This window comes from Odocoileus virginianus, chromosome 33 (genome assembly GCF_023699985.2).
Source record: "Odocoileus virginianus isolate 20LAN1187 ecotype Illinois chromosome 33, Ovbor_1.2, whole genome shotgun sequence".
NCBI classification, from domain to species: Eukaryota; Metazoa; Chordata; class Mammalia; order Artiodactyla; family Cervidae; genus Odocoileus; species Odocoileus virginianus.
In genome coordinates this window covers 9,664,490-9,678,354 of record NC_069706.1, presented here as the reverse complement: position 1 = coordinate 9,678,354, position 13,865 = coordinate 9,664,490, and the positions used below count along the sequence as shown (strand labels likewise).

At 43.4% G+C, this 13,865-nt stretch overlaps 1 protein-coding gene across 1 annotated transcript in view; it reads left to right on the top strand.

Annotated features, from left to right (window-relative positions):
- Positions 1-11,638, top strand: part of LOC110129295 (uncharacterized) — a 153,298-nt gene extending 141,660 nt beyond the window's left edge. Inside the window, exon 69 of the mRNA XM_070461127.1 lies at positions 10,979-11,638. Within this exon, the coding sequence (XP_070317228.1) occupies positions 10,979-10,983 (5 nt within the window). The 3' untranslated portion in view covers positions 10,984-11,638. The remainder of the gene's footprint in view (positions 1-10,978) is intronic.
- The last annotated feature ends 2,227 nt before the right edge of the window (positions 11,639-13,865 follow it).

The window sequence follows — 13,865 nt, the reverse complement described above, 5'->3', positions numbered from 1 at the left end:
TGATTCCCACGGCTCATGTCCCACTACCCAGACACGGATGTCAGCGACTGCAACAAACAATGGCAGTGGATCCCTGATAATGGAGCAAGTGTTCCTGTCACTCGTGAAAGAACAGCTAGGCAGGCTTTACTGGGGGGCTGTAGATGTGCAGACCACTGAAGTAGGGGCAGAACGACTGGGCTCATCTCTTAACGAGGAGCAGGGGGGAGAGGGGGCCACTGGATGGAAGGTTACTAAAAGGAAAGATGAGGGGTCGGGGAGATTCTGGCTAAGCTGACCTAACAGAACTGTTGCTGAAGGCAGGCTAGGGAGATCAGACATCACCCGGTTGCAGAGGTCAAGGTGATCAACTCTGGAGGACTCTGATAAAGGTACTGACCTGCTAAAACTGGACAATGAAGACGTGACCATGGAAGCCCAAAAGTCAGGAGCTAGTTGAGAAGAGTTCTAAGGAGCCTGAGTAGAGTCTGGTCAAGGAGAAAGTCCTTCTCCAAGGCTTTTGGATGCTGCAATTAAAGATTATCAAAGATAAGCACAATTCCAGAACTGATTTCTAGAAATGAAAAAATATTCACAGAAATTTAAGACAACGCATTATTGATCCAGGTGATTTTTCCAGAAACCAATGCCTGGGGCTGGCAATTTGTTATGTAAGTGAATATTGATAGGTGTCAATATTCTATAGCATTTTATAACATTTAGGTAACAAAAATGTATTAATTCGTCTCTGGTCAGTAAGTTGTTAATAGCAAAAGAGAAAATTAACTGGAAAATGGGAGAGGAGGAAGATGAAGTGAGAATTTTAGAATGAGAAAGTTCTCAGATCCAAGAAGCGCAGTGAGACTCCCCTGGCAGTCCAGTGGTTAGGACTCCGAGCTTCCAATGCAGGGCGCGGGGATTTGGTCCCTGGTCAGGGGACTAAGACCCCACATGCTGTGTGGTGCGCCCACCCCCCACAAAAAAGCACGGTGTGTACCAAACATGATAAACAAACTTCTACCGTGACACATCAGAATGGAGCTGTGGAAAACCCAAGCAGAGGGCCTCAAAGCCACCAAAACGAATGGAAAAGAGGTGATTTTTCAAGGAACAAATAACCATTCTCTTAACCAGCAATGACAGAAGATGGTGGAGTAAGTCTTTACAGCATTAAGAGAAAATCATTGTCAACTTATATTCTATGCCCCATTCAGGTGATATTTAAGATGGAACACTTCCAGCACTGAACTGCCTGAAAATGTCATTCGTGAGTTGTCCATTAGTGCTAAGGGACATGGTCACGCACATTCATTCACATGCTGTTTGTGGCTACTTTTGTGCCATGATGCAGAGTATTTGTGACCAAGACTCTCCAGCCACCAAGCCTAAAATATTTACTGTCTGGCTCTTTACAGAAAATGATGGCTGATCCCTGGTGCAAACCAAGGAAAGCAGAAGGAAATTAATGAACTAGGAAGAAATGAACAATAGAATGGTTCAAGAGAGAAAAAAAGAGACGCACAAATAAACAGTACTAGGAACAAGGAGTCAAAACTACAGGTTTCAAAAGGTGACTCAAATTTGCTGATAAATTTCAAAACAAAGTATTTCCCAGAAAAATACAATCTGCCCAAACTTGAATAGGAATATTAAAAATCTAAAAGCATCTCATAGCTGTTAAATTCACTGCATCTGTAGGCTGACATGTACCTCTGAAAGACAAGAGGTATGGTTTAGTGAAGAGTTGTTAGACATGACAGCAGAAGCCTGATTCATAAACGAGAAAAAAAAACCAGTAAATCGGACTTTATCAAAATTATTTGCTGTTTCTTGTCAAAAGAATGGAAGAACAAAGCCCTGGGAGAAAATACTTGCAAACCACATAGCTGACAAAGGACCCATATCTAGAATACATAAACAGCTCTCAAAATTTAACAGTGGATGAAACTAGAGCCTGTTATGCAGAGTGAAGTCAGAGAAAAACAATATCAGATATTAACGCATACATATGGGATCTAGCGAACAGGTACTGATGAAGCTATTTGTAGGGCAGGAATAGAGACACAGACATAGAGAACAGACTTGCGGACACAGCAGAGGAAGGACAAATCGAGAGTCGTGTTGATGTATATACACTTCCGTGTGTAAATAGCTAGCTGGGGGAAGCTGCGGGATAGCACCGGGAGCTCAGCTCCGGGCTCTGTGATGACCCAGAGGGGTGGGATGGGGGCGTGGAGGGGACATATGTGTTCTCACGGCTGATTTACGTTGCATGGCAGAGACCAACCCAGCGCTGTAAAGCAATTATCCTCCCGTTTAAAAGTTTCTATTGAAATATGGTTGATTTACAATGCTGAGTGGTTCAGTCTGTGTGTGTGTATCTGTATATATTACTCTTTTTAGGTTCTTTTCCATCATAGTTTATGACACGATATTGAATTTAGTTCCCTGTGCTATACACAGGGCCTTGTTATCTGTTATATTTATATATAGTAGTGTGGACCTACTAATCCCAAACTCCTCTAATTTATCCCTCCCCCTTTAATAACTGTTTCTTCTCTAAAAAAAAAAAACTAAAAACAAATTTAAGTCAAAATACAATCTATACAGAAAATGGACAAGACACATGGAAACATTTCACCCATGATGGCACATAAGCACCTGAAAAGATAGTCAGCAGTACCAGTCAGTAGGAAAATGAGATAACACTTTACACGCCTATTATAAGAGTTAAAATGAAAAACAATGCAGTACCAAATGCTGGCAAGAATGTGGAGAAACTTGTTCTCATATATTGCTGGTGGGCAGGGAAAATGGTACAGTCACTGGAAACAAAGCTAAACATACACTTATGATGTGATCCAGCAAATGCATTCCTGGATATTATCCCATAGAAATGAAAACAAGTGTTCACGTAGAAACCTGTGTATGATTATTCATAGCACTATTATTCAGTTCAGTTCAGTTCACTCAGTCGTGTCTGATTCTTTGCGACCCCAAGACCTGCAGCACGCCAGGCTTCCCTGTCCATCACCAACTCCTGGAGCTTGCTCAAACCCATGTCCATCAAGTCAGTGACGCCATCCAACCATCTCATCCTCTGTCGTCCCCTTCTCCTCCTGCCTTCAATCTTTCCCAGCATCAGGGTCTTTTCCAGTGAGTCAGTTCTTCGCATCAGGTGGCCAAAGGACTAGAGTTTCAGCTTCAGCGTCAGTCCTTCCAATGAAAATTCAGGACTGATTTCCTTTAGGGTGAACTGGTTTGATTTCCCTGCAGTCCAAGGGACTCTCAAGAGTCTTCTCCAACACCACAGTTCTAAAGCATCAATTCTTCGGTGCTCAGCTTTCTTTATAGTCCAACTCTCACATCCATACATGACTACTACAAAAACCATAGCTTTGACTAGATGGACCTTTGTTGGCAAAGTAATATCTGCTTTTTAATATGCTGTCTAGGTTGGTCATAGTTTGTCTTCCAAGGAGCAAGCATCTTTTAATTTCATGGCTGTGGTCACCATCTGCAGTGATTTTGGAGCCCAGAAAAATAAAGTGTGCCACTGTTCCCTTTGTTTCCCCATCTATTTGCCATGAAGTGATGCCATAATCATGGACCAGATGCCATGATCTTTGTTTTTTGAATGTTGAGTTTCAAGCCAACTTTTTCACCCTTCTCTTTCACTTTCATCAAGAGGCTCTTTAGTTCTTCTTTGCTTTCTGCCATAAGGGTGATGTCATCTGCATATCTGAGGTTATTGATATTTCTCCTGGCAATATTGATTTCAAATTGTGCTTCATCCAGCCCAGCATTTCTTATGATGTACTCTGCATATAAGTTAAATAAGCAGGGTGACAATATATAGCCTTGACGTACTCCTTTTCCCAATTTGGAACCAGTCTGTTGTTCCATGTCCGGTTCTAACTGTTGCTTCTTGACCTGCATACAGACTTCTCAAGAGAGACAGGTCAGGTGGTCTGGTATGCCCATCTCTTGAAGAATTTTCCACAGTTTGTTGTGATCCACACAGTCAAAGGCTTTGTCACAATGAAGCAGAAGTAGATGTTTTTCTGGTATTCTCTTGCTTTTTTGATGATCCAATGAAATGTTGGCAATTTGATCTCTGGTTCCTCTGTCTTTTCAAAATCCAACTTGAACATCTGGAAGTTCATGGGTTCACGTACTGTTGAAGCCCGGTTTGGAGAATCTTGAGCAACTTGTAACCACCAAAATAACCTACGGTCAGTACATAGTTAAACAAATTCTGGTATATCCATACTCTGGAATACCATTCAGCAATAGAAGGGAACAAACTACTGATACAGGCAACAACTTGGACAGATCTCCAAAGCATGAATGAAAAAAGACAAATTCAAGGATCATGCGCTGTATGATTCCATAACATTCTCAAAACTACAAATTATAAAAATCAACAAATTAGTAGCTACTGGGAGGAGGAGTGGGTGTGACTACAATAGGGTAGAAAAAGGGAGATGTTTGTGGTGATGTAACAGTTCTGTAGTTTGGTGGTGGTGGTTACATGAATCCACAACTGTGGCAAAATGTCACAGAACTATACACAATGTCAGTGCCTGGGTTTTGTTATTGTACTATAATTATGGAAGATGTAAACATTGGGGGGAATGGGATAAAAGATACACAGGACATCTCTGTACTATCTTTGTGGTGTGTGCTGAGTTGCTTCAGTCGTCAGTCGTGTCCAACTCTTTGTGACCCCATGGCCTGTAGCCTGTGATTCTCCAGGCAAGGATCCTAGAGAGGGCTGCCATGCCCTCCTCTAGGGGAGTTTCCTGACCCAGAGGTCAAATATGCATCTCCAGCATTGGCAGGCAAGTTCTTTTCCACTAGCACCACCTGAAAAGCCAATACTATCTTTGAACTTTCTCCCAAGCAATAATTATTTTAAAATAAAAATATCTTAAATATAAAACACCAGGCCCAGATAGTTTTATAGCAAGTTGTAATAATGTACCACAACTGTTCCAGAATATAAAAATGAGACCCTCCTCTTCCCAACTCTTTTTAATGAAATTAGTATTATCTGATGGAATATGACAACTCAAGGGCAAGAGGGGAAAGTTAGAAGCCCAACTGCAAACTTCAATGTAGATGTTACTAATATGTTAGTGAGTGAAATTCAGAAATTTATTGAGACATAAGCTAAGAGAACATCATGACCTACTGGAAGTAATCTCTGGAACCCAAGGATGGTATTTAAGAACAGTGTACTAAAGCAGGCACCTGAGACTATTCAGGACAATCCTTCTGGTAGGATATCTAATAATGTTGGAGAAGACAGAAAAAAATGGTGTTTTGGAAATAGCTTGATCAAAATCCAGGGGGAAGACAGGAGAGTGACATCAGCAAGGCGACATACTAGAAATCTACAAATCCTTATTCCTCTGAGGAAACACTGAGTATAGAACAATAAGTGGACCAAAGTAGCTTTGTGAGAACCCTAGAACCCAGTTAAGCAGCAGCAACAATCAAGTGAGCGCCTGACTGAGAAAAAGTCTCACTCCAAACGGTAGGAAATTTCATGGCTTTTTTTTTTTTTTTTTTTGCTTGCCTTCCCCAGTACACTCTCTGAGAAGGCAGTCGGTTCCTGGCTCCTGCTTTGGGGTGGAAGGGAAGGAATGGAACTTGCTTGCAATGTGCTGACTTGTCTGGGACCTGCCAGGGGCTCCTGTCTCTGACTCAGTGGTGATGAGAATGCTGGCGTGGTTTGGATATCATGTGGGTGGTTGTTGAAAGCAGGGGTAGGTGCTGCTGCCAGAGACAGCTGCCGAGAGTCTGCAGGCCTGCAGGTGACTGGGGGCAAGATTATGGACAGACGGATACAACCCTGTATCTAAATCCCTGAGAGATGGGGATAAGACGGCTAGTCTGCTGGGAATGTGGAGTTAAAGCAGACACACACAGGCCCAGGGAAGATACACCCGCTAGAAAGTATTTGAACGAACCCTGAACTTTCATACCAGGCTGATTAGTGAAGGCCTTCCCCTGAACAGGGGCAGTCTGCAAAGAACGGGAGAGGTGGGTGTCTTTTCAAATGCCCTGTTCCAACAAAAGATGACAAGACATACAAAGAAACAGGGAGACAGGGCCCGTTCAGAGAAACAGAGTAAATCAAGAAGCTGATAGGTCTCAAAAGAACTTCTTTAAATATGCTGTCAGCTGAAGGAGAAGAAAGATGGCAGACAACTAAGTGAAATCAGGAAAATAATATGAGAAAAATGAGACCATCAACAAAGAAGTGGAAAATATAATAAACAAGTTCAGGAGCTGAAAAATGGAATAATTTGAGCTGTCTTCAAGAGATTCACTTTAGATCTAAGGACATAGGTTGAAAGTGAAAGGATAGGAAAAATGGTGTTGCATACAAATAGTAACTGAAAGAGTACACTTCAATAATGGATAGAACAACCAAAGAGAAGATTAATAAGGAAACAGAATTTGAATAACGCTACAGATCAACCAGACCTGACATATATGTGTGTGTATATATATATATGCTCCATATATATATGGAACACTTCACCCAATAGCAGCATTGTTCTCAAGTGTACATTGAACATTCTCCAGGTTAGGACATAGAACAAGTCTTAATAAATCTCTAAAATTTCAAGTCATACAAACTCTTTTTCAATCACAAAGAAACCAGAAATAGCAGAAGGAAAAACTGGACAAATCATAAATTGTACAAAATTAAACAACACACTCAAACACCCAGTGGTAATCACAGGGTAAATCAGAAAATATCTTGAGACAAATGAAAACTATGGAACTGAGGGAAAGCAGTGCTGAGAAAGAAATGTATAATGTGTAATGTAAATCCTTACATTAAGAAAGGAGCTCAAATCAACAACCTAACTTCTTAAGGATTCTTGAAAAGAAGAAATCAAACTCAAAGCTTACAGAAGGAAGGAAATCATAAAGATTAGTCCAGAGATAAATGAAGTAGAAAGTAGAAAAATGAAAGTCAATGAAACCAAAAGTTGTTTTTTTTAAAAAAAGATCAACAAAATTGACAGATCTTTAGCTAGATTGACTAATTTAAAAAAGAGAGAAGACCCAAGTAAGTAAAAATCCAAAGTGAAATCAGGAACATTACAACTGATTTTTATAGGACCATAAAGGATTATTTGAAAGTACTATGAACACTTTGTATGATGAGTCGGACAATCAAGATGAAATGCATAAATTCCTAGAAACATATTACCTGCCAAAACTGAATCTTGAAGAAATCTGTAACTAGCAAGCAAATTGAATCAGTAATCAAAAACCTCCCAACAAAGGAAAGCCCAGGACCAGATGGCCTCGCTAGTGAATTCTACCAAGGATTTAGGGAATTGAAAATCAAGCTTCCTCAAACTCTTACAAAAAGTTGAAGCAGAGGGAACATCTTCAAAGCCATTTTATGAGGCCAGAATTATCTTGTTACCAAAGCCAGACAAGGACACTTCAAGAAAACTCTACAGAACAATATCCTTGATGAATACTGATGCAAAAATTCTCAAAAAAAAAAAACAACAAAACAAAAAAACGGTTGGCCCTCTATGAGTTCCACATCCACAGATTCAATAAACCATAGATTGAAAATATTTGAAAAAAAAAAATTGGAAAATTCCAAAAAGCAAATCTTGAAGTTGTTGCATGCTGGCAACTATTTACATAGCATTTACATTGTATTTAGGTATCCTAACTACCCTAGAGATGATTTAAACTATACAGGAGGATGTACATGCACTGTATGCAAATATTATATCATTTTATATAGGGGACTTGAGCATCCACAGAGTTTGGTATCCATGGGGGGTCCTGGATCCCGTGGATACTGAGGGACAACTGCACTAACAAACAGAATTCAAGAGCACGTTAAAAGCATTATACATCATAACCAGGTGGGTTTATCCCTGCAGTGCAAGGATGGTTCAACATAGGAAAATCAATGCAATACATCATATTAGCAGAATGACGGGGGAAAACACATGATCATCTCTAATATCATATAAAAGTAGATCAAATACATAAATATTAGAACTAAAACTATAAGACTCTTACCAGGAAATATAGGGGGGACTCCCCTGGTGGTCCAGTGGTTAGGAATCTGCCTGCCACTGCAGAGGACACGGGTTCGACCCCTGCTCCAAGAAGATCCCACCTGGCGTGTGCAGCTAAGCCCATGTGCCCAGGCTGCTCGGCAACAAGAAAGGCCAGTGCGATGAGAAGTCTGCACCACAACTAGAGAAAGCTCACATGCAGCAATGAAGACCCAACACCACCAAAAATATAAATAAATCTTTAAAATGAGAATAAATAGACCAACTGGACATCACCAGAATTAAAAACTTCTGTCTGTGAAATGACACAATCAACAGAGTATAAAGGCAACTTGTGGAATGGGAGGAAATACTTGCAAACCATTATCTGATAGGGGGTTAATATTCCAAATATACAAAGAATGTCTACAACTCAACAATAAGATCTGTTTAAAAATTGGTCAAAGGACTTGAATAGACATTCCTCCAAATCAGATATACAAATGACCAATAAGTACATGAGAAGATGCTCAATATCACTCGTCATTAGGGAAATGTGAATCAAAATCACAATGAGATACAAATTCACACCCATTATGGTGGCTACTATCAAAAACTTAAACAACAGTGTTAGCAAGGATGTGAAGAAACTGGAACTGTTGTGCATTGTTGGTGGCAGTGTAAAATGGTGCAACCAATATGGAAAACAGCATGACCGTCCCCCCCCAGAAATTAAAAATTAAACTACCATATGATCCAGTCATTCCACTTCTGGATATAATGCCGCCAAAGAATTGAAAGCAGGGTCTCAAAGAGATGTTTGTACGACTATCAGAGCATCATTCTTCATAATAGCCATGAGTTTCAAGAACCCGAGTGTCCGTCAACAACTGAATGGATAAGAAAATATGTGTATATGTGCAATGGAATGTTATTCAGTTTTAAAAAGGAAGGGAATTATGACACGATACAACATGGCTGAACTTTGAGGACATTATGCTAAGTGAAACAGGCCCGTCACAAAGAGACTCTATGATTCCCCTGATAGGAGGCATCTAAAGTTGGTGGCTCAGAGGTTAAAGCGTCTGCCTGCAGTGTGGGAGACCTGGGTTCGATCCCTGGGTTAGGAAGATCCCCTGGAGAAGGAAATGGCAACCCACTCCAGTGTTCTTGCCTGGAGAATCCCATGGACGGAGGAGCCTGGTGGGCTACAGTCCACGGGGTCGCAAAGAGTCGGACACGACTAAGCTGCTTTACTTTCACTGTTGTCAAATTCATAGAGATAGAACATAGGATGGTGGTTGCCATGAGCTGGTCTAAGGGGATAATGGGAGTTATTTAGTGGGGACAGAGTTTCAATTTTGCAAGATGAAAAGGGTTCCTGAGGTGGGGGTTGATTGCACAACAAAGTGAAAGTAACTTAACACTACTGACCTGTTAAGATGCTCAACTTTTTTGTTATGCATATTTTGCCACAACTAAGAACTTTTGAATGAGAAACTTTTACTCAACACCTACTTCATATGCTAGGCATGGTAATACAACTCTAAACACTGTACTTACAACCACTGTAATTATTAAGAAAAAATAAATACACTTAAGGAGACAAAATTCTTAGAGCAAGAACCAGTACAGACAAGACAATAGACATAAACAGGAATTCAGAAGTGGGTTTTTCCAACACAGGCTGTACATTCTGGCAGGGAACTAGAAACTATTAAAAGTACATTATCATGTCTGAAAAAGAACCAAAGATAGAATATCAACAGATGACAGAACAGGCATTCAGTAAGTTTCTCTAATGCTCATACTTTCCTTTTAAACATTCTCGTAGCAAATGAGGGCTGGGAGGGACCTTCTTTAACCTGGTAACTTGAGGTATTTGGTACCCAGCCTTTAACATCATAGCTGATGGATAAACATCAGAAGCAGGTTGGCAAGGAGACAGACACTCTTTGTCTCTGCTTTTATTTCGTATTGTATTGATGACCCCATCACACGGAGACCAGAAAAAGAAAGTAACAGAGATTAAAACTCACCTGCTAGAAGTTCCCCGATGGTCCAATGGCTAAGACTCTGCATTCCCAATGCAGGGGGGCCCGGATTCAATCCCTGGCCAGGAAACTAGATCCTGCATGCTACAACTAAAGATCCCATGTGCTGCAACCAAGATCACAGATCCAGTGTGCTGCAGCTAAGACTCGGCACAGTCAAAATTAATAAATATTTTTTTAAAACTTTTACAAACTCACCTGCTGATGGTGCCTTGCCCAGAGAGGTGCAGAGGATCTGCCTGGGTCTATGACCCCTAAATTGAAGAGGTCCCTGCTTCAGAGTGAACTGGAGATCCAAGGGGTAAGGCTGTGGCTCCTTCTGAAAGTGCAGAAGTCATCCAGAGGTCACCGAGCGTTTCAGAAACATCTGAATATCCCTGCTACTTCCATGACCTGGATACCCTTTCTCCATCAGGATTCAGCTCCTGAACTCCCCCTTCACCAATCGACTAGATAGCTTAGTCGTGTCTGACTCTCTGCGACACCCTGAACTATAGCCCACCAGGCTCCCCTGTCCATGGGATTCTTCAGGCAAGAATACTGGAGTGGGTTCCCTTCTCCAGGAAATCTTCCTGACCCAGGGATTGAACTTGCATCTCCTGCATTGCAGGCAGATTCTTTCACCCCCTTACCCACCAACTTTGGGTACATCATCTGTACTCCCAAAGCATCAGGTGCTGGGGTCCAGTCCTCTCCCAGGCTGGGAACCATCTGCCCATTAAAAGGGAGAGATACCCTTTTAATGGGGGCCACTTGAGGCCTGACCCTGCTGGGCCTGCAGTATGCCAAGGACTGTAACAAGAACCCCCAGCTTGATTCCAGGAAACAGGGAGTTCCCTGTCCTCTGGGTCCACAAAGTGTTATACTTCCCTTCTCTTTTCTCTGCAGTTTGAGATTCTGCCTGAGCCAGCACCCGGCTTGCCAAAGATCTCAGACTCCCTCTCCCTCTGCCACAATCCCATCTCATCCAGCAAGGTCAAGATTCTGTGTGGGGTAGAATGATGAACACGAAATACCAGGAAGTCAGAGAAGATCAGGACTGAGGTGGATCCAGGAAAGAAGGGCTGTTAGTGATTTTGAAGTACCTCTGGGGCAATGGAGCCCACACTGGTCTGGATGATTCTCCATCTCCCTCAACACCTGCCCTGTGATCCAGCAGACAGCCTGGCCCGCTGGATCCTGCTCTGGAGAGGGAACGCCACTTCGGAACTCTTCTTGCCTGCGCTATTTCTTCACTTGCTCGGCTGCTATTTCTGAAGCCTCTGCTGTATGAGTCAGGCTGCCCCAGGTCTTCTAGCTTGGGATCGGCTTCCCCTGAGGCATGACGTTCCTTGAGGGGAATGGATGGTCCCAAATCCCTTAATCAAAGCCTGGTTGGGTGCTTCCCTCTTGGCATAGATCCTGATTCTAAGGCTGAATGTTCCAGGGGACCGGCTTCCACGGACCTGTGCTCTGGGCATTCGGCCCCCAAGGGTACAGCCTGCAGAGTTGTTCACTTCCTTTGGGAGAAGGCGTTTCCCTTGAAAAAATAAAGCTGGCAGAATCCAAGCACACGTGTATTAGATTGATGGGGTCATCTGTTCCACTGGAGGGATGGGGTGGAGGGGGGAGGTGTGGGGGGCTGTGAAACCTGCTCACCAGCAGGGGGCCCCCAGGACCCTCTCTACACCGAATCAAGAGTCCAGAGCAGTGGGTGAGCTCTCAGCTGTAAGGCTTGGGGCTACCAGAAAGCCAGATGCCAGATCTCAGCTGTCCTTGGCCTCCCCACATGGAATCCTCGGCACACAGCAGGTGCTCAGTGCAGTTTAGAAAGAGGAACTCAAGAGGGTTTTAGACTTGCCAGAAGTGAATGCAAATGGGGGATCTGGTCCTGCTCATTCCCACCCTCTGGAGGGACTGCTGTGTTGCCATGGTTATTACAACCAGAAGACCCCAGAGTCCAAGCTCTGCTCTTTAAAACACGATTGCTCTTCGCTCTGACTTTATAATAACCCGATGAGGTGTGGGGAGAAGGCAATGGCACCCCACTCCAGTGTTCTTGCCTGGAGAATCCCAGGGATGGGGGAGCCTGGTGGGCTGCCCTCTATGGGGTCGCAGAGTCGGACACGACTGAAGCGACTTAGCAGCAGCAGCAGCAGAAGTGTGGATGATCCTTGAGTATCAGACGCAGCAGCGGCAGCAGGTTCGGAGAGCTGAGGGGATGTACCCAAGGTCACACGACTAGCAGACGGCCAGGCTGGCGCTGAGCTGGGCCCATCTGCCCCTAAGCCTGCCCAACCACAACCACCTGCTTTCCACTTCACGGTGGCCTTGTACCGTCTATAGGCACACCTCATTTCATTGCGCTTGCAGAGACTGCGTTTTGGGGGTTGGGGAGGGTTGTTTATATTTTAAAATGGAAGGCTTGCGGCAGCCCTGTGTTGAGGAAATCTGTCAGTGCCATTTTCCTCCGAGCATCGCTCACTTGGTGTCTCTGTCACATTTGGTAATTCTCACAACATTTCAGGCTTTTTCATTATTATTGTATGTGTTACGGTGATCTGTGATGTTACTAGTACAACTAGCATTTTTTTTTTTAGCAATAATTAAGATATGCACACTGGTTTTGTTTTTTTTAAAAAAACAATGGTATTGCACACTCATAGACTACAGTATAAATATAACTATTATAAGCAGTGGAAAACCAAAATGTTCCTGTGACTCACTTTATGTCAGTGGTCTGGAACTGAACCCAGACATCATCAAGGTGTGCCTGTAGTCTGATCTTTACGAAAGAGTCAAATGAACTTCAGCTGTGTCCCAAGCCATAATGTGGAATGCTTGTTCATTTTTTCCCGCTGCTGCTGCTGCTAAGTCGCTTCAGTCGTGTCCGACTCTGTGCGACCCCATAGACGGCAGCCCACCAGGCTCCGCCATTGCTGGGATTCTCCAGGCAAGAACACTGGAGTGGGTTGCCAGTTCCTTCTCCAATGCATGAAAGTGAAAAGTGAAAGTGAAGTTGCTCAGTCGTATCCGACTCTTCACGACCCCATGGACTGCAGCCTACTAGGCTCCTCTGCCCATGGGATTTTCCAGGCAAGAGTACTGGAGTGGGGTGGCACTGCCTTCTCATTTTTTCCTAATAGGTGTCAAAACAGGGACTTCCCCGGTGGTCCAGTGGCTAGGACTCCACCCTCCCAATGCAGGGACCTGGGTTCAATCCCCCTGGTCAGAGAACCAGGTCCCACATGCCACAACCAAGATTCCACACGCATCCTAAAGATCTCACATGCCGCAATGAAGATTGAAGATCCTGTGTGCCCCAACTAAGACCAGGTGCAGCCAAATGAAAAATATTTTTAAAACTTATTATAAATACAAGAAAAATAATAGGCATCAAAATGACCCAAAAGCCGTCTCATGCCTGAGCAGAAATGCACCCACTGAAGTGCTGTGTTGGGCCTTGGAACTTGGCCCTGGACGAGGAGGGAAGAGGGCAATGGAAGGCAAACCTCTGGAGTGCAGGGGCCTGAGGAGGCTGGAGATGGCTGCGCCCACACTTTGCAACCACCTGTAGGTTTCTCTAAATCTTTGCAATGGCTCAGGGATTTCCAGCCCAGAAGGGAAACTGCAGAAAGACTTGCCAGCCTGCCTCCCCGCTCTGACCCTCACACACTGACCAGGAACCTAGCAGTGGGCTGGGGACATTGGGGGCCCCAGGACAGAGCGCAGTTCCTCCTCCTCCAGCTGACTCAACATCAACACTTGGCAATTTGTAGTGTGTGGGGGTGTGCAT